At 37.6% G+C, this 21,621-nt stretch overlaps 2 protein-coding genes across 6 annotated transcripts; one reads left to right on the top strand and one right to left on the bottom strand.

Moving 5' to 3' along the window:
• The first annotated feature begins 1,138 nt into the window (after window positions 1-1,138).
• Window positions 1,139-19,241, top strand: LOC103467629 (glutaminase kidney isoform, mitochondrial). 5 transcript variants are annotated; one of them, XR_534097.3, is made up of 19 exons: window positions 1,139-1,483; window positions 4,254-4,341; window positions 6,385-6,506; window positions 9,531-9,660; window positions 9,735-9,814; window positions 9,911-10,074; window positions 10,716-10,774; window positions 12,260-12,292; window positions 12,383-12,441; window positions 12,535-12,601; window positions 13,189-13,239; window positions 13,988-14,164; window positions 14,507-14,638; window positions 14,721-14,813; window positions 14,922-14,983; window positions 15,362-15,438; window positions 15,565-15,628; window positions 15,724-15,941; window positions 18,759-19,241. XR_534097.3 is itself a non-coding variant. In XM_008414187.3 (18 exons), the coding sequence occupies exons 1-18, from the start codon at window positions 1,290-1,292 to the stop codon at window positions 15,872-15,874; spliced, it is 1,803 nt and encodes a 600-aa protein (XP_008412409.1). In that variant the 5' UTR covers window positions 1,140-1,289; the 3' UTR covers window positions 15,875-19,180. The 5 variants fall into 5 exon arrangements, 2 of the variants coding, with proteins under 2 accessions (XP_008412409.1, XP_008412410.1); XR_534096.3 differs by lacking the exon at window positions 18,759-19,241 and adding an exon at window positions 16,996-17,492; XR_534092.3 differs by having other exon boundaries at window positions 1,140-1,483; window positions 16,054-19,180.
• Window positions 19,237-21,539, bottom strand: spryd4 (SPRY domain containing 4). Its single transcript, XM_008414190.3, has 2 exons — window positions 21,113-21,539; window positions 19,237-20,152 (listed from the first exon to the last, which is right to left on the bottom strand). Exons 1-2 carry the CDS (start codon window positions 21,381-21,383, stop codon window positions 19,611-19,613), a joined length of 813 nt encoding a protein of 270 aa, XP_008412412.1. The 5' UTR covers window positions 21,384-21,539; the 3' UTR covers window positions 19,237-19,610.
• Window positions 21,540-21,621: the final 82 nt, after the last annotated feature.

Here is a 21,621-nt window from a genome sequence, read left to right as displayed (position 1 = left end):
TCTGATGTTGAGGCTCATGCAACAACTGTAGCTAATTTTCTGTGCACGTTTGAAATTCATGACTCTCAAAGCACTAACTCAATGTCTTGTGAATGTCCTCTTAATTTTTGAATGGGTATTGTTCAATGTATTCCAGTTCTTAAGGTGGAGGGTTTTCCTATTGCTTGAACACCTTTTTTATTTTATATTCTTCCTTCCACTTAGTTTCCATTAGTTGCAAACGGCCAGCTGCTTTAATGACCTTTTGTGGCTTATCCTCCTGAAGATTGTTAAAACAACAGTACATAACTTTTTTTTTTTTCCATATTTATGAGACAAATAATTGTAAAAAATCAAGCTCCTCCACCTCCTCACACCACCACTCATAGTGCTACTATTGCGGTCTACAAAAATGGTCAAAATCAACAAATCGGTGTCAGGAGGACTGTCTTTTAGCACTGTCACTGTACGCTGCTCAATGTGATAATAGTGAAAATTATTTACTGTTACACAAAAACCATTTAGCTGCTGTCATTGGTTAGGCCCACCAAATCTGGCCCACCTTTATATGTGGCCCTCTAGACTCCAAATTACATCAATAAGTCCTTCCAGTTTTCCACTAATCTTGCAAAATTGGTCAGACATCGAGTTTAAGTGACTGCTGCCTCAACCTTACTTGATGTCAAGATATAGTCCGTAACTGAAGTAATAATTTAACATCATAGATTAGCGCAAATACCATAAAAATTCCTAACAAATATTTCCCAATTATCACCGCAAAATCTGTCATTTTGATTGCAAAAAACCCCACAAAAAATAATCACAAAACCTTGGAGGAACAACTATTTATTGATATTTTAGCAGTTTAATTGGTTTTACCAATACATTCTGGCACAACCGGCCCTTTAAAAACATTTTTGATACAAACTGAGTTTGACAGCCCTGGAATAGTATCTGCCTTATATTATACGATATAACAAATATGTAGAAAACATTTCTTTTTGTTAAAGTTTGATTCTGCAGCTTTAAGACTGACACTTTTGCCGTTTTCTAATCAAGAACTTGAGCTAAGACGGTAGCTAAGACGGTGGCAGCAGTACCTGGAAGCCTATCAAACTTCACTTCAGTGCATTGAACCGCTCAGTCCTGCCCCAGTCAAGGCCCCGCCCCTAGCAACAGCCTGTACAGTACATGAGCCACGCGGGGAGACAGCAGCTGCTATTAAAGCTCCGAGGACCAAAAGGCCACCGTTCACATTTATCCACCAAGACCAGCAGGCGGGTTGAGGAACCAAAGCCCTACCTTTCACAATGCATTGCCTGAAAAGTCTGCGGACGACCAACCCGGGAATCTTGCAGCTGTTTAAAAATGCATTTATCTCCGCCAGACGTGGCGCTGACATCTCCAGGAGTCAGCAACCTGTTAATCTCTGGACAGCAACAATTCTCTCCCACAGAGCCTTTCATCCTCGAAAAGGCCCTGATGAGGACCAAGGACGCGGCAAGTAGGTCCCAAAAGTTTGAAGCTATTGTATTCAACAGCAGTCGTTCAATAAGCTTTACATTTATTAGTTTCAAAAATTTTGATGCTCTGCTTCCGGAAAGTACCATTTTAAATTAGGCTGTTGGAGCTCAACTGGATCTCTCAACTATTAATATTATTGTAGCAGTAGTGATAGCTCCAACTTTATGTCTTATTTATTTAAACAGTATTGATACTTTATGCCAGTTATTATATTTAATAAAGTGCCAAATACCAATATGCAACTGTTTTGCATGACAGAACCTAACCGTCGTCGATTTGAGGTTGCTAGGCAACTCACCAACAGAAAATTGTTTCTCCGCCATTAGCACCTTGAACAACTCTAAGACCTTCTGGCTCTAATGAGTTGTTTATGATGAGTTGCATTTCATTCATAGATTATCTATTTCATATTATACAAGAGACAAACATTTAAACATATACATATTTTACATAATATAAAGATTACACACTGCAGCTGTAGCTCACTTTAGAGATGAAAGACGAGCACCTGTTAGCTTATTTAAAACATATAAAAAGTAGACTGTTCTGACACAGTAGGTCACAATTTGTGTATCAATTGTAGGAAAAATTGATACACAAATTTATATAAAAACATAAGTAGATGAAAAATGTTTTATCAACCGGGTTAAATATAACTATATTTAAGGGAAGACTTCGTCCGCCATGTTTACTAGTCGTCACCTTGACGACAGGCTACAGTGGTAAAATAAAGAGAAGCTGATGTAAATCAGTGCTCCAGTTATTATTAATAAAAAGTAAGTCTTTAGCACTGAATTTAAGGAACTCAGTGTTTTACAGTTTTATGGAAGTTATTCCATTTTAGTGGAGCACAAAAGCTGAATGCTCTTTCCCCACGTTTGGTTCTGACATGGGGGATTCAAAGTAGTCTTAAATTACTTTAAGTTACTGTATTAGTAAAAATACATATTTTACTAAATGTATTTTAGTAAAATACATTTACTAAAAATGTATTTCGGTGCTAAGCCATTCTATGATTAATTTCCAGACAAAAGTGTCGTCTTGAATTGTATTCTCTGAGCTACAATGACCCTGTAAAGTCATTCAGACTGGAGTAATGTTCTCTTTTTTTCCTAGATTTAGTGGAGCGAGGAGCAAGTCAATAACATGAATTTAAGCAACAAAAAAGGATCCTTGAATGATTAAAGCTTTCCAAGTAATAGACCAGAGCAGATTTGCCTCTCTGTGAAACATTGAACCAGATAATTCTTTTTATAGTTTAAGAAAAAATAATTGATTAAAATTGAAAAAAAAAAAAATAGCATAGCAAAAACTCTAAAGGGAACAGAAACGAGAACAAGGAGAACTTCTTGAAAAACAGCCACTTCAACTTAACCCAAGTCCACTTAAGATATTCAAGGCAAAGTGGAAAATTATCCTCTGGCCTGACACGTGAAAATGTGAAAATCCATTTTAATCACTAACTCTTAAGTCCTCCAGCCTAAATAGAAGAGGGCTCATTCTGCTTATCAGCACTGGACTCAAATGCCAGAATCCATTTGGATAAGGGTCTGCTGCCGTGAACATGTTGTGAATAATTTAATTCACCAGGCAAGTCAAATTATATAAACAGATATTAAAACTGCCAATGTTGCTATCAATGTTATGACTTTTCCAAATAATGTCTTGCATATTTCAGTAAGAGGTTGTCAAATAGAACTTTGTGAATATTAAATGGACACCAGCTTTACTAAACGATAGGATGTCTTGGTGAAAAAATGATTTAAGGGCAGCACAGATAATTGGTGCAAGATACACGTCACCATGGCGTACATCGAGCGGTGTACGCCAGGGTGACGAGCAACTAGATGTGCACACGTTAGGTTGTTCAGTCAGATAACAGAGACTGACTTTTGAACCACAAAAAAAAACAAGTAGCACATTGTGGAAAGAAATTAGTAAACTTTCACTGTTAAAAAGAGAGTCACTGAAACGGTGAATAATATTAAAAGATAATTAATTTGGCTATTAATTGTTGGACCAAGTAATAAGGAAAATAGGAAAGTCTTAATGTGCAACAGTTCTTAATTAAAAGCTGCTAAGAAATTTCAAGGGAAGTAAAACAACACATAACTTATTTGCCCAATTCTTTAATAACAAGTCATAGCAATGATTTATTAACCACTTATGGCTTTTTCTGGTTTAAAACAATAAGTTCTCTTTTATTGTTGTTTGGTAATGGTTATTCATAATAATTTTAAATCTAAGTCTGCCTAGAAAAGTCTCAAATAGTTTTTTATTTCATAAATAAAAGACAGCATACTAAGCACAGTGGGTAATGATTGGATATAATGTAACAAATAAATTTGTGCTCAAATATTAAATGGTAAAAAAAGCAGTTTACACATTAAGCTTCTTATGTGGAATATTTCATTGTCTTTGAGAACCCTTAGAGGGTTGAAAGGTGCTACATAAGTCTGATGTTATTTCACTTCATTCATATATTTTGTGATTAATCAGTGATTTCATGGTAGTTCATTGACATAGCATTTATATTCCTTCCTATATTGCATTTATGTCTTTTTAATAAATACACTTTCACAGTCCTGGACTGAAGTCAATATCTGGCTAGCTGCCATTACCTTCAGTGCCAGTGATGTTGACATAAACTTTGAGCTTCTGCTCACAGTTTTGACTTAATACATTGGAATCCATCCAGCTTCAAGATCACAACTTACTGTGTTTGTTGTGTTTTGGTTTTTTTTTGACAGAAGCCGACTCATGTCCAGCATAGAGGACCTGCTTTTTTACACCATCACCGACGGGAAAGAGACGATCCCCATCTCTCAGTTCATCTCTGTGAGTTAGTGCATCAACAAGTGCTGATTTGAATTTCTGAAGCGCGCATGTGAACATGTCCATACAGGCAATCTGCAACAGACTTGTTATGTTTCTTGGGAACACCTTTGACTTTTATTAGATTAACCTTGGTGAGAAACATTACACCCCACCAGAAGAATCCAAAATGTCTCCTGCTGGCTAGAAGGAATGGTTTAAAGGGTGTTTATGACCACCTTACAGAGTCAGTCTAAAAATACCTGGTGTGATGCTGCAGATTCAGGGAATTAACATAAGCAACTAACTGCTTTTCACGTCTGAATGTTTAGTCTCTGGGCTTTAATTCTATTATCTGTTAAATTTTTCAAGTCATTCTTGCTATATAACAAACTAATTAAAATGCTGTATCCATATCTAAGTAGCCCGCTAGGCTTTAATCAAGGTGCATAAGGTAAAATACCAAGCAAATATTTAAATGATGAACAACTACACTGATGGAAATGGACAAGTTTCTATAAGAATTTATGATAATAATAATAATAATTATGTTGTTATAGAAAAATAGTCATCTGGTGAACTCGATATCTATGGCAACTGAGCCATTTTAAAAACAGCCATGCGTTTAGGAGCCATGTGTCAACACAGGTGGCAGCTTGTTATGCCACAGATGACTGGAGGTGTTTGTAGAGGCGACTCAGGCAGAAGATGGATGGTGAACGAGCTGTTCAGACTCTTTGGATTAACAATAACAATGGAAAAAAGAGAACAAAAAGCCAATCTTACGACTTCTTTAAGATATTACGTTGGACATATGGCTTAACAACACTCACATTTTTAAGTTATTTTTATCAAGGAAATAATGCTTTTTTGCAGATTATACACTTTTGCTTAAATATTAGAGATCCATAGAACTACTGTCCCTTCTGTGTTTTGGAAAAGGGAGGCGTTAGTCATGTGATATTTGTTTGGGCACCTTGTAGTGACAGTGATACAGAGTAATATTTTGGGTTTTTGACTGAAGCAGCACGGAAATGTCAGTGGTCGTTTTTTCATGGTGTCAAGTAGGGAAATATATATACTATAGATATATATTGGTTATCAGCCAAAACAGTATTAATATCGGATATCATTATCATCCAGAATTTTCACATTGGTATGTGATAGAAACTAAGGGTGGGCATTTATCGTATTGTTTATCATTCATTGTGAAAACTTTCTTGCCATGTTAAGAATTTTGATTTATTGTTTCCACGATAAATTTTAGGTATTGTAAAAAAAACTAAAACAAATTAAAATGTTATGTTTGCTATTTTCAACCCCGTTTTTTTCCACGAGAGGATAAAAAAAAAAAATCAAACCCTAAATCACACTTCTTTAAGCAAGTGCTATTCTGAAGAAGATTATTTCAAATAGACAAGCTTTTCAATACACATTGTGCCATACGGTTACCAAAAAGGAAGTAATAAATAGATTTTTATTGTTATCACAATAGTCTTACAAAATATCACGATGAAGTGCTAAGTTTCCCACTCCTAATAGGAACAATTGTTTTAAGTTGATAGCTCAAGCTAATGAACTCCAAAATAGGAACAGCCTGCACGGAGCTCTAACTTCACTATTTCAGCCTTGAGGTTAGAATTTCACAGAAATAAAGCAACTGCAACAGCCATTTGTCAGGTCTGCTTACACTTTGAAGAGCTTGTCAACTGTGATGAGTAAATTAAAAAAAACAAAAAACAGCCAAGCTTCTCTGGTCAGGAGGGTCGAACACATGGTATCCCCAAAATAGACCCACGTGCTTTGTGCAGTGTCTGTCAGTGACACCAGCAGCAGGAGTGAGATAGCCGCTATCTGCTCTGCTGCCCTCCTCATTTCCTTGCAGGCACACTTGTGCCTTTGAAATCCCCTAATCGTGTATTTCAAAGATTCCTGCAGCTGACAGGAGAATCCCATGGTTTCGACTTAATACACCGGAGTCCGTACAGTAATAGCCACCATTAATCAGCGTTTCTACTATCCCTTCTGAAAAACATTTGTTCAAACTCCTTTCTCCATTGTCTCCAGGCTTTTAGAAGAACGGGTTTGTTAACGTCTGACCCTCGGCTGCGGGACTGTGTCCGTCAGATGAGACAGTCTACGCTTGACTCCACGGGACCGGTCATGATGGACAAAAAACTTTTCAGAAGGTGAGAAAACGTCTGGACAGTTACAGTGTTTTCAACAGCTTCCATGTATTTATTATAATTTTATCTGATAGCACGACCCAATGTAGTGCATCATTGTTGTTCATCCCCCTTCATTCTGATGCCTCTAAGTAAAACCACCACCCCCTCATCGTCACCTAATTAGCTTAGAGTAATTTGATCTCAGTATGAACCCAGCTGTTCAGTGAAAGTCTTGGAGGTTTGTTAGTAAGCATCAACAAACGCAGCTAGAAGAAAGTCGGGGGGAAATTTGTGGAGAAGTTGAAGGTTATAAAACAATATCTAAAAGTTTTAGCGTGTTTTAAGCCATAGGCCATCCATCTGTTCTGATTGACTGAGTGAGGAGAGGATTAATTAAAGAATAAGCCAAAGACCCAGTGGAGATTTCAGGTTGAAATTTCTGTCAACAGGAAAAGCTATTAGCTGTGCGCTCAATAAATCTGCCCTTTATGGAAAAGATGCAAGAAGAAAACCCATTTGCAGTTTGCCACCAGCTATAGAAGGGTCACATTAAACATATGGAAGGTGGTGCTCTGGTAAGATGAGGCAGAAAAATGAACTTGTTGCTCTATTAACAAAATGCATATGTGTGGCGGAAATTGACACTGCACATTGCTTTGAAAATCCAATCCCTAAAAGTAAAACTATGTGGTTTCTCTTCAACATGGACGTGGAAGATAGTCAGTTGATGCAAAGAAGGAGCTAAAAACATGTCAATCCTGCAAAAAAAACATATTAAAGGCTACAAACAAGTTTTATCTGTCCAACAGAACAACTATCCTAATCGCACAGCTGGACCCAGAATTTATGTTTTATGTCAAAGCACATTTATGTGTTAGAATGGCCCAGTCAAAGTCCACACTTAATTAAAATTAAGAATCTCTGGCAACACTTGAAAACTGCAGTTCACAGCTGCGCTACATCCAGTCTGACTGGGTTTGCACTATTTTTTTTTACAGACTAGAAAGAAATGTAGTCTTTAGATGCAGCATATAGACATGCAGCTGTATTTCCCAAATGATGCTTTTTACAAAATATTGACTCAGTGGGGGCGTGAATACTGATGCATGTCTCATTTTCTGGGTTTTATGTGTGGCGAAAAAAAAAAAAAGAAAAACATGAATAATTTTCTCCCAATTCACAAATGGTTTATCATGTATAATCTCAAAAAATATAGTTGGAACATGACCAAAAAAACCCAAGGAGTGTGAATACTTTCATAAGACTGTAAGCAGAGGGGAGACAGAATGCATTTACTTCAACAAACATTCTGGATTTAACTAGTAAATGCTGCGCAATTAATAGTTAAAACAGACACACCTGCTCCTTAATGCATGGAAAAAATAATGAATGAGTACAAGGTGTTGGGTCAGATTAAACTAGGGACTCTAATGTGCTTTTGTTACGTAAAAAAGGTGATTTGTGGCCAGCTCTATTTGAGTCCTGGAGACTGACAGACACCGGTGTTTTATAGCTGACAGCTGCTATGAAGCAAATTCATGTGCATGCATGCATGGCAGCCAAAGCAGCGGAGCTTGGAGGGAAGTAGTGAGGTCTCTGAGTCTGCTAATGAAAGGGCATCATTCTGGTCGAGCTCCAGACTGCCAACTACATTAGCAGGCTCAAAGGCACCACACTCCCTCCTTTCCTAATTCTGTAATTCCCTAACTGAGGTATAATTCTCAGACTCAGCTTCTGTTCTGCAGTGGCACATTGCTGCGTCTGGCTAAACGAGTCAGCTGTCATGTTTCTGCTTGTTTTCTAAAATAAAGAGACTGTGGGAGCTTTAGCACAAATATTCTGCTGGAATAAAGAGAGAAATCATCTGTTGGTTTTTGGAAATGGCCAGCATAAATAATGCAAGATGCAGCCCACTCTCTTTTCACTTTGAAAGCCTCACGCTAACATCACCTAGGGCTCATGGCTGCATATTTTAGTTTACACCAGCTGAGGGAGAATATACCCTTATCATTCCTTGAAAGCATGCCGCGATGCTCACCAATTATAACAATGGTTCTGACTCGAGACTCCATCATGTTCCGTACAATGCCAACTAGGGGGACTTAAGGTAATGTCTAAGTATGACTTAATGTAAAAGTGTTTCCTATGAATGAAGATAAACAATTGGAACAGTAAGGGATTTACTCCTGGTGAAAGGCTAAGATGAATTCATCTTTTGTTGCAGAAGCACAAACTCACACTGAACAATTTTGGAAACTGGGTGGGGGAACATCCAACTGCCAAACGTATTGTCTGACATAACACTGACAGTCTTATTATTTATACTTGCTAGGTTCTTCCTGTTTTCCTGGGATAATATGGCATGACATGCTATGGTTTTTCCTTTTGACCTAATGTCCTCATGTCCTTCCATCCATTCTAGAATCTGTGATGCTGTGAGTCGCTTTCTCTTCTTAAGAGACGACTTACATTTGTCCTGTTACTTAAAGCTGGTCGATTTGTGTAAAAAATAAAAAAAATTGTAATCTTCCGCCAATGAACTGAAATTGTCAAATTAAAAGCTGTATTTTTCAATGATGTTGAATACAGTTGCTTCAATAAATTTTTATTTTTTATTTTTAAGCTTTTCGAACATATTTGAGAGGTGCCTAAACTATTCCAGTTTAGGCATCGTAGTGTTGCAACCTCCAATAATTAAATAGGTATGTTTTTATACTTGAACCAATGCCGTTCTCCACCCTTTGCCACTGGAATGTTGTTCAAACTACAAAAAAAATGGAGTAATGAAATTATAGTAATTAAAATCTGATAATATATACTATAAAACAAAGCTTATTTGACAATTTGTCTTGTTTTTTTTATTTCCTTATTAAATAAAAAATTACATAAGTTGATTAAAAAAGTTTGTAAAATCTCATTACTTTTTCACACATTTCTAAGAAACCACCAAATGCCTGTCTCATTTTCTATATATTGAGTCAAAAAGAGAATCCGGTTTAAATAAAAAAAATAAAATAAAATTAATTCTCCACCTTCTGTCTGCAGGTGTATCGGCAACAACATCATGTTGCTGACGAAGGCTTTCAGAAAAAACTTCATCATCCCTGACTTTGAGGATTTTACCCAACAGATCAAAAGGATATTTGAGAATGCACAACAGCAACGAGGAGGGCAAGTAAGTAAGAGTCGCTCAGGCTCAGCGTTTGCTTAGTCATAGTCGCTGTGATTTCAGGGGTTTCATCTCCTCAGGTAGCCGATTACATTCCTCAGCTGGCTAAGTTCAGCCCGGATCTTTGGGGCGTATCTATTTGCACCATCGATGGACAGAGGTAACATAGCACCGTCCTCAGATGTGCTCTGCTCTTTGTGTGTGCAGCCTTAATAAGACTTCCTTTGTTTCCCCATTGTGACCTTTCTGCTTGCAGATACTCAGTGGGCGACACCAAGGTTCCCTTCTGCCTGCAGTCATGTGTGAAGCCACTCGGGTACGCCATCGCTGTGCATGAGCTTGGCACCGAACATGTTCACCGCTTTGTGGGCAAGGAGCCCAGTGGCTTGAAGTTCAACAAACTGTCGCTAAATGAGGAAGGCAAGCCATTTATGTAATCAACTCCAGTCGCCTTGCCAATGCAAAACAATACCAATATCCGTCTTTACTGACTGTTGCATCGCCTTGGGATGTGCTCAAACCCACTTTGTCATTAACTCAACAGAACGTCTGTCTCCACAGACAAAAGTCCTGCCAGTTGTTTGTATTTGTCCTTGTGTCTGAAGTAGCTGCTCTGTTGTGTTTGGGTTGGTGCGGTGGTCATGTAGTCCTCTTTCAATACAATTTCTCCTTCTGAAATGTCACACAAACCAAACAAAATTGAGTTATGAACCCAAAGAGAGACCAAACGATCACTAAGTAACTAGTTCTGACCGCAGATATTGATTGGTAAGATTGGCAGAATAGATAAACAGAATAGATCTTTAAACTGTTTGTTATAAAGTAAGTACAGAACTGATCTGCCAGAAGCTAAATGTTTGCTTTCTGCCATAAATTGGGAATAAAAATAAAAAATATATATTAATAGAAAAGAGTTAAAATGGTATTCTATTCTAATTGTTTACCATTTTATCACTTTTTTTTAGCCATTGGTTTATAACCTTATGGCACCTACAAGTTCGCCGCAGAAAATTGACCTCCTAATCGTTTTCACTGAGTGCTTTTGTTTTGCTTCTGTGCAGATAAACCACACAACCCCATGGTGAACGCTGGAGCTATTGTCATTAGTTCTTTGATCAAGGTAACACCTTACTATTTCTATACTTTTCAAAAATTTATCAAAGATATACAGTATTAATACATATCAAAAGTGCATCAAATTGTCTACTTTTCTTTCTTTTGTTTGTCACAAGAACTTAATAACATGCTTAGGAAAAATAACTCTTTTTGAATGAGTAAATGAATGAAATAAATAAATAAAGCTAGATAATAGCATATAAAACAAGAACAGAGAGAAGGGAGAGGATTAGACTAAAAGTAATAAACTGCATTCAGATATGTGAGGAAAATGTTGGAGATTTGGACTCTTGAAGTCTTGATCAAATGCCTTATAACACCAGCTTGATGCTCACAATATCAGGCTGTTCTCATTTTAAACATAAACAAGAGTCAAGTGCCATTAGTGAGCTGTATATATTATTAGAATCTGATCTAATTGGTATTGTGTGTATGCAGATGCTGACACTTTACAATATAATATGAAACAATTGACTAGCAGCAACGAGGATGTCAGAGGGAAGCAAAGCAAGAACTTGCAGGAAGCAGCTGCTCATGTCTGACATCATGAGATTAAACTCAGGCCTCAGGCTGTTAGCAGCAGCACATCTTATTCTCTCACAGTTATACTCCTGATGATATTTATGAGCTTTCTAGAGCTTTGTGCTTACAGGTCTACATAATCACATTGTTCTGAAAGGCGTCACTGTTATCAATTTGTTTTAAGAAATGTAATAATAATTTCCTTGTTAGTAGTTTTTTTTTCTTTTGTTATTTACTGAAATGAAATTTCAGTGTGGCTTAAGAATCAAAATCACTTCGTGTCAGTTCAGAGACTGAAACCTAAGCCCTCGCCGTGGCAGCTGCATGATGGTCATGGCACCTGATGTGAACATGCGTTGGGGTATTTAAGCCACATATGGTCATGTTTCCTCTCTGGAGACTTTTCAAAGTTTTCCAGCTGACTGATGCGAAGGTCATTTTGAGGGAGAAACCTTGTTTATGTCTAACAACAGGGTGCCTTTGACCAATCACAGCTACCGAGGAGGAGGGTGCGTTGCAATGTGCGTAAAACTGTTTAAGCAAACATGGTTTTATCTGTTTTTTGAGTCTTTACTGGGTCAAGTGCCTCTATACGTACAACCACAAAAACTAAAAGGGTCAAAGGACAAAACTGATAAATGCTCCTTTTTTTTAACTCCTCCATGATTATTTGAGTCTCTAAATATGAGTATATAAGACTGCCGCTCCTTCTTGACAACTCCTTGACCTGCTACTGATCCTTTAGTGGTGTGTGAAATTCAAGAACAGCCATAGAACAGCCGCCAGGCCAAACTGAGCACGTCGCCACATGGAGTGACACACTCATCAGCGACATTTACCCGTTGCACAACACCCAACCAGGCATGCTGTGAAAAATGAGCTGCAGCACTGAAACACTGCCATCTGTAGGATCCTGGTGAAGCCCTGTAAACCTGCTCCTGTTTTCTTTCTTCTCTGTTTTTTTTAGACACATTCAAATAAAGCGGAGAGGTTTGACTATGTGAGTAAATGCTTTTCAGCTTCAGTTCTTTCAAACTCATCTTTCTGAATTGGGTTTCCGACTGAGCGCGCTCTAAATATGTTTCCACAGGTGATGGAGTTCTTGAAAAGTATGACTGGTACAGAGTTTGTGGGATTCAGCAATGCAACGTAAGAAAAAAAAAAACAAAACAAAAAAAACCCTGGTTGTTCTCTGATGTTTTTAATCAAATGCAGTTTTTCATACCTGTTGTATTCTTACAGTTTCCAGTCAGAGAGAGAGACTGGAGATAGAAACTATGCAATTGGTTATTACCTGAAAGAAAAAAAGGTTTGTGTGTTCAATTTTTGTATCTGATGGTCATTTTCTTAGTACTTCTAGTGAAGAAAAAAAGCTTAAATCAGTGTTTTTAATTTGCGTACATTGATCCAAGTTTAGAAAAAAAATCACAGTTTTTATAAAACAAGTTATGCCGCACTATTGGCATCACATAATGTTTGAAAAAACATTGAACTGAAGGTTCTTTGATCTATGTACATTTTAAAGATAATTTAATAGTCCATGACTTTTTGTTTTTTTGAGCTATAAATATGCTACGAAGCACAGGCTAATTACTCCAGCCAGTTGTCAAACGTAAAAAGACAAAAAATAAAAACACACTGTTTTACTTTCTTTACAAATGAGAACATAGATACAAGAAAACAGCTATTAACCTAAATTTGCCCATATCTATATTCAGAGCATTAGAGTCCCAAAAGCTGGTTGTTAAAGACTTGCTACAAAGTGGAGAGCTGAACTTACCAAATCCAAATTACAACTTTTAATTTAGAGGCTTTCGTATACATCTTTTCCCTGGCTGTTAATACATATATAGTTTGCTGCTTAATGTGTGCTGACTCTGATTGTAATTCTTGCAGTGCTTCCCTGATCATGCAGATATGATCGGAGCCCTTGACTTCTACTTTCAGGTAACTATTTACAGTATTTGTCTGGTTTTTTCAGAGGGAGAAGTTGGAGATGGAGAAATTTTGCTTCCAGAAAAATATGTGTAGGAAAATAACGTTTGTTCTCTGATTCACTGAACCTGATTTTAAAAATAGGTATTTTTTTATGATTCATGATTTGTATATTAAATGTATACAAAATGACTAAATGTTATCCACGTGGCTTAAGAAATCTGACATTTTTTCCAATATATGGGAATCGGCTTTAAAGTTTTTATTTTTAAAAATGACTCTACGAAGAATTAATTAATTATTATTCGATTAATAAAATATAAAGAAACACAATTTTTAAATAATAAACTACTTCTTACTTTAATTAAAATATCATTTTGTGTTAACTTTTATTTTCAACGTTGCACATCTAAAAGATTTTACCCATCATTGTTTTGTTTTTTGAGGTCTTGACTCAGAACCTACACATAAATGCAATCCTACATATTTTCTTTGGTTTGTTTTACTGTCAAGTTCTCATAATATTTTCAGTCAGTAAAATCATTACGTTCAAGTTTGTAGGTACCTGTGGAAAATAGTAATTATCTTTGTGCCCATTTTTATTGTTTGTTTCAAACTTGGAGGCTCTTGTAGGAGATAATTTGTCCCAAAGTTGGTTTCTGTTACTCTTTCATAACAACCACCTGCCTGCATGTGAGGCATCTAGCAAAAGCCTGGGAATATTTCTCACAGAAAATCTGTGTCTGTCTCTCCATTCCAGTTGTGCTCCATTGAGGTGACCTGTGAGTCTGGAAGTGTCATGGCCGCCACACTGGCCAATGGAGGCATTTGTCCAATCACAGGCGATCGTGTGCTAAGTGATGAATCCGTTCGCAACACGTTGAGTCTGATGCATTCCTGCGGGATGTACGACTTTTCTGGGCAATTTGCTTTCCATGTAAGTGTCTTAGTTTGAATTTAGCAAAGAGTTTCCATGACTGTAGGGCAGAATCAGTGTTTGGTCTCTCTTTTTCCATACCTTTGCTTTCCCAGTCAACAAATCAGTTTACTTTCTCAGTTGTTTAATTAATTATGGAGGTAAATAATCATAAAAAATTTACTTAAATTAGTTTTTTTTTTTTTTTTTTGCTGTAAAAAATCCTGAAATAAAAAGACCAAAGCTGAAAATATTTCAATTAGCAGAGACACAAAATGACCAACATATTTCATATTTCAATGGACTGTTGTCTTCAGGATAAATTATTCAGGCTCCTGTATTGTTTTTGTTCTCCTTGCTTAGGTGGGGCTGCCTGCCAAATCTGGCATTTCGGGCGCCGTTCTCCTGGTGGTTCCCAACGTTATGGGCATGCTGTGTTGGTCCCCGCCACTGGATCGGCTCGGAAACAGCGTCAGAGGAATTCACTTCTGTCAAGTAGGCTACTTATTTCTTATCCAGACAAAAATATTTCAGATATAACCATAGATTATTAAACAACAATAATTTGATCCGAAAGGACCTTGTTTCTTTCTTCAACTTCCATAATTATGACAACCTGAGGCACTTCACCAAGAAACACGACCCGAGGAGACGGACGTACGACGATCCGGTGAGTTTAGTGCCTCAATCAACCTACAATCTGCCTGTTTTTTTTTTAAACATGAAACTGCCTTTGCAAGAATTTATAAACTGTAATTTTCTTCGTGTTTTCCCTCAGAACAAGTCAGTCGTTAATCTGATGTTTGCAGCGTACAGCGGTGACGTCTGTGCTCTGAGGAGGTCAGTAGAAACAAACATTTTCTTTCTCCGGCATTTATAGGATCCAAACAAAATACTGCAGAAAAAAACTCTGAAATTATTTTAGTCATATCATTGTCAGTATGGTTTTTTTTTTTTGTAATTAAACATACTCAATATGCAGTATAACATACTGTAAGTTGCAAAGCAACTGCTAGGGATCAAGAAACTTTAAATTGATTTAAATTTGAATGTTATCTGAATAGCATTCGTTTGCTACATTTGTTTTAATATATAGCGTTTGTACATGCACACCTCTTGTCCTTGTAGCTTACCTCCACACAGCGAACATCGCTCCCTCCCTTCATTTACAGCAATATTTCTTCATTCGTACCTCCTCCGTCTTCGTCTCTCCCTCAGGTTCGCGCTGTCAGCGGTAGACATGGAGCAGAGGGATTATGACTCTCGCACCGCTCTCCACGTCGCTGCTGCCGGAGGTAACACTTTGCATGATTACTTCGATCATCCTTAAATTATGTCGGGTTTGGCATTTATATAAAACTCAATGAAATACGGCGTTTCGAATGCTGCGTGGTTTCTGCTCATGCTCATTTTCCTCCTAGGCCGCGCTGACGTTGTAACGTTCCTGACACAAATATGTAAAGTGAATCCGTACATTAAGGACAGGTAGGGGGAGGGGGTTGTCACCATTCATCTGATACTAACTCATTTTACTAACTATAACAGCCCATCCTTGTCCATTTCACACTGTCGCCTATCAGATGGGGCAACACACCCCTTGATGACGCCATGCAGTTTGGCCATGATGTTGTTGTTTCAGTCCTGCAAAAGTACCAACATGAGTACAAAGACTCGTCCAGCAGCACAGAGGAGCAGAACCCCGCGATAGACACGATGAAGAACTCCGTTTAACAAATATCCATAAAAGTTTGGATTGAAACCTTCTGTTACACAGCGGGACAGAATCACAGGACAGAAGGTAATTGGGAGAACTGATGAATGTTTGACTTTATTCTCTTTTTAAGGGATATTGCAATATTCTCAGAAAATGTGTTAAACAATCAAAGAAATGACTATTACTTGCTTTACAGGCCTTCTGAAAAGACTGACATTTTAAACTTTTCCAACCAAAGGCTATAAAAGATGTACCTTTTATTAATGGTGTGGAACTTTTGATGTCAATTTTGAAATATAGGGATGCACCATTTTTTTTTCAATTTAGTTTAACTGGGCCAGAATTTGGAATTTGTGCAGAATGAAGACTTAGTGAAAGAACATACTACAGAACTGCATCAATAATCAATTACTGCTAACCTACATTAGTTTGGTTGGGTAGTAATATTCTTGTTTTGTGCAAACATTTGATTGAGAAATGTTACTGAGATGTAAATATTTAAAAATTGTGCTATTTCCGTTTCAAATCTTAAAATGTATATTTTTCTTTGGCCCCCTTCACACTGGAATGAGATCACTGTGCGACTTTAGCCAAAGTGGTGAAACTCAGCAGGTTCTGGAAAATGGTTCTGGAGTCAAAGCTTCCCATTACTGTTTCCAGTTCACACAAAGCCTACCTAGAACAGTAATGGTGATTTATTGTCATCTCAGCAGCATATAAGCGTCATGCTAAAGCCAGTTTAACAAAGGAAGGAGTACAGGAAGCAGTGCACTGCAGGACAAAGAATCCCTGCAAGAAAGAAGCGCACACACCTCCAAATTGTGCCTGACCTTGGATGTGCTGGTTGCTGGGAGACTGAAACATTTCGACAGCATTTTGAACGTACTCCTGGATTTCCTGTTTGCTGCAATCCAAATTGTAATGTAAATATAGCTATTGTAATATAACGTGTAATATATTGTAATTATATAATATGTAAATATAATATTTCAGTATCCTCATAGCCATGCAAACATATAATACATGTAAACATTATGGAGGCTGCATGGTTCCACCTCCTCTCAAGGATATACATAAGTATATATATAGCTGTGCCTGTAACATAGTGATGGAGCCATATTTTGGTGTGATCTTACAGGGCTGTGGTGTCCAGTGTCTGTCCTCAAGTGCAGACATCCTACATGTTTCAGATGTTTTCCTATTTCAACACACCTGACTCAAATGAACAGTTACCAGGAACCCTGCAGTGCTTGATGGCATGCTGAAGAGGTTATTCGTTCATTTCGAATAAGTTGCAGCAGGACACGGGCCTCCAAGGACCAGAACTGGACACCGCTGTTAGAGGGCACTGCTAGTGAAAGTCTAGTTGTGTAGATGGTGAGGTGATCAACATGTGAATGTGCTGCTGATCTCCAGACCGTGCCGACGCTGCAGGAGAGCCAATCAGAGAAGCAGAAAATAGCACTAAGATCCGTCTGGCGACTGCTAGGTGTAGCTGTGTCATGATTGCTTTCACACTGAAGGAGGTTTTCCTCATTTGCAGCAATCCAAGCAGCTTCTAACAGGTAATTAAAATCATAGAGGGGATTCATCCAGTGTGAACAGGGCCTTAATTAAAATTCTCTGGGGATTAAACTTCATTGTGTCTTAGTGATTTATTTAAAGGGAGCCTGAAAACTACTGGGACTGTTTTGTTGGGAAAATAATATGCACTTCAGTATCCTCCCAACCAGCTGGGTTTTGTTTTGTTCTTTATTGATATGTAAATGCATAATGCACAGTGGTGTTTAGGATTTATAAAGACTGTAAAACCCTTATGTTGATTTTTTTTTTAAGGCGGTAATAATTGTGAGACTCAGGGCCAATACTGCGGCTAAACACTATTAAACCAAACAGTTGCATTGATAGCCAATGCAACTGATAGGCCTTTCTAAAGGCCTAAAGAAATAAGACTACATATTTACATATTTTTTAATTTGCACCTTTATTATAATAGTTTTTTGTATAATTCAATTGACAAACCAATACATTTAAGGGAAAGATTAAAAAAGTTCAATAACCTGGATGCATAAAAGTGCACCCTTTTAAAATAATACCTTACTGAAACAACAGACAGTTTAGTCCTGGAATACGGGTCTGCAAATTTTAAATATACTTTTTTTTCTTGTCGACTCTACATTCTCTCTTATATAGACTTAAGAGAGATGCCAAAAATAATCTTCTTTCATTTTCAACCATTTGGCAGGAACCTTAATGAGCTAAAACTGAGTATTTGGAACAGCTCACAATCTCCTCTATCTTGAAAAAAAAACTTTGCTCCATCAGAAGAATTATAATCCCAGAGCATAATGCTGCCAACACCGTGTTCTGCATTTGAAACACTTTTCCCCGTGCAGTTTTTCACCAATTTGGAAGTAAAAAACAGGATCCTGTTTTGCAAACTTATTTTATCAACTAAAATTACAGTAAATATAGCAGATATGCTGAGTTATGCAATCAGATTATGATATCTTTTAGCCTTTCTATATTTCGGCTTACAAATTTGTTTGTCAGCTGAATTGATCTGAAAATTGAAAAATTGTTTGCAAATAATTTATACTGGTCTTATTCTTTTTAATTTCAAACAGGTTTGTGTATTTTTGAGATGCACCAATCAAAAGACCGGAATTAGTTGATATCTCCTTGATCATTAAATCTAAATATGTCCAATATTTTTTTACTACAAATGCATCATTTAAGAGGAAACATTTAGATACATTTTAGAGTTTAATACAAGTCATATAAAAAGTTAAATATTGACATATCGACTCCAGGCATAAATAGCAATTGTCCCATAATTTCTTCATGTTTGGTTGTGTTCAAAATGGCTGTCTTTATGGAATGTAAAATTATTTCCTGCAGGTTTTATGCGTCATACAAGAACTCATCAGAATCTGTTAAATATTTGACAAGAGGCATCAAAGATAACCAAAAAACCGGAATCGACCAGAAAAAACCTGATCGGTGCTTCTCCACAAATATGTCTTATTTAAAGTATCAGATTTAGTGTTAAAGTGTTTAAGCTCCACACTTACATGATTTTCATGTTTTCAATTCCTACCTTCATAACCTTTACATTTCACTCATTTTCATAAAACTTTAAACATTCATTGATTTATTTTTCCCATTGCCATCAGTCGATTCTGATGCAATGTCAGCATGTTAAGCTAGTAGTTGGTGTATCCTGAATGTATTTTTTGTTCACGTTTCAATTTACCATCATTACTTACCATCTACAAGTTTGGAAACATGAGTAAAGTGAATAAAGAGTTTCTCAAAATATATATATATTTTTTTCAAAATAATATTTTGCTGTAAATAAAAAGAAAAATGTGGAAAATTTCAGTGAAGTTATTTTATTAAACAATACATGGTTTGAATATGAACACAGAGGACTTCTGTGATATTTCAAGAGGTACATTTGTAGAGAAAACCACAGCATGCAGTGTATAAGACAAAATTGGCAGCAAATACTTCTCAAATCTAAACACACATTCCTTGTTTCCTCATTTAGTCTCTGAGGTAATGTTGCATTACACGCCAAAAACACGCAGAATGAGTTTGTATTATGCAAAGTGATGATTTGCTGAATTACACAGTAATTATTCATCATTTGAAGATATGTCCTATTGCTGTTTGTCCTGCACAGTTATGTAGGATACTGATAAATGCTGCCTGGCAGTATTCATGGCAGACAACTGGGTTAATCCAGCTTCACTTCAGGTCTTCTGGCTCCTCCAGACCAGAGTGTGTGAGGATTTCCCCGTCCCAAAGCCCAAACGCCGGGCAAACGGGAGCCGTGAACCGAGCTCCGAGTGTGTGGATGATTCTGGGCTTCTCGATGTCCACCAGCCCCACGAACCCGCCGTCGTAGTCGAGCAGGATCCCCACTCGGTCCGGCTTCCCCACCAGAGTCACAGGAACCACCTTACTGCCGGTCATGGCGAACCACTTCCTCTGAGCGTAGCCGAACACCCAGGAGGAGCTGCTGGTACCCACGCACTCGTCTCTGGACATCAGTGTCTCCGCGACCCCCAGACGAAACTCCTGGGACTTTTTCACCGTGACCTCCCAGTAGTGTCGCCCGCTGCTAATCGTTTTGTCGCCCAATACGACGGCCCACTCTCGGAAACGCTCGGGGTCGTCTTGGACCTGGGAGGGGTCGAGGCCCAGCATGCGGTAGATGATGCCCGTGTCTTTCTTGAAGAGATCCAGGCTGCTGTGGGCCGTACGCTCATCGAGTCTGAACTGAAGGTCTGGAAAACCCCCCCCCCCACAAATGTGTTAACTAATAGTAAAAAGTCTAAATATTTACATAATTTATATGCATGTTATTTAGTAATTAACCAAGTTCTCTGTACATTTTACCCAAAAAGTACAAGCATATGCCTGTCACAATAACTAATTTTGATGGATGATAAATTAGCCCAAAAGCTATCACAATAAACATTAAATTATTGTTTTGAGACCATTTTCAAGTAATATAGTGGTAATGGCAATCATAGGGTTACTAAATTATCTTTTAAAAAATCCAAATGACCTGTAAAACTGTAAAAAGTAAATTTGAAGCCATCCTGTTAGTGTAATTTGTCATTATTTACATATTTGTACAGAAACTAGTAAGGCTATAGTCAAAGCAGATTACCATCCATTCAAAATAGTCAAATTCACCAAACAGCATGTCTATATTAAGAGTAGTTATTTAAAGTCAAGGACCAGCTCTCCGCATGAAGTGTGTTACAAAACTACTGGCGGACTTGTCTCTGCAAGTACTGTGTCAACATGCAGCAGCAAGCTGCTCCATCCAATATCGGACAGCGTGTCTGTTCAGTATTTCAACAAGAATCCTTGCGTGTGCAGCGGGAATGGCTACAACTAAGGTTAACAGTATTTATATTTTTGTAATATAGTACATTTTTTGTTAAAAGGCCCGTTTTAAAGACACTTTTTTGTCACATGAACTTTTTAATCTACCCTTGATCTTTTGTTGCCCTTTTGGGGTCAAGGTTTCCCCCTCCCCCTTCGTTTTTGTAAGTTTTTTTATTTGCACTTCCAGATAAAGCTGCGCTTTTTAACATGAAGGGCAAATGAATCGGATGGCTAATCTGGTAACAGTAACAATATTTTGTGAATAGCTCTAAGACTGAGCTGAGCATAATATGCTAAGCTCTGTGTTAGCATTGCTAATAACTAGCTTCTATAAAACATAAACTTACGGTTTCCCGTTGATGTGCATATAAAGCGCCTCTTCGCTGACAGACTGACTTCCCGCCTGTGTCCCGCAGACAGCGAGGACAATGTCCGCCCTGCCCAGCGACAGAGAGGGAAGATCCTGATGGGTATCGCCATGTTTTTCCTCCTGCTGCTGCTCACATGTCGTTCTTCCTTCTGCTGGTAGGTGTAGTGACGTTTGCGCTCTGGCGCCCTCTGCAGCCTCGGAGAGGAACATAACGCTACAGCAGCACCATGGACAGCAGCCAGCCACATAGTCAGGACTGTCCCAATTTTTAAAAACCAAAACCTGATTTGTAACTGGGCTTATGTCAACATTAAACCAATTTACTTGGATAGTTTGCTTTTCCTACTACTGGAAATCATTTTGAAATTAATTAACAACATGTCAGTTTGATAAGACATACAGAAATCCAAAAGGACTAAAGTTAAAATAACATTAGAAGCAAATAAAAATAATTATGGAAGTAAAAAAGAATACTGCTATTGGCTT

Source organism: Poecilia reticulata, chromosome 7 (assembly GCF_904066995.2).
Source record: "Poecilia reticulata chromosome 7, P_reticulata-male-v2, whole genome shotgun sequence".
Taxonomy (NCBI): domain Eukaryota; kingdom Metazoa; phylum Chordata; class Actinopteri; order Cyprinodontiformes; family Poeciliidae; genus Poecilia; species Poecilia reticulata.
Note: the sequence above shows the minus strand (reverse complement) of the source record. Positions and strands in the feature narration are given on the sequence as shown.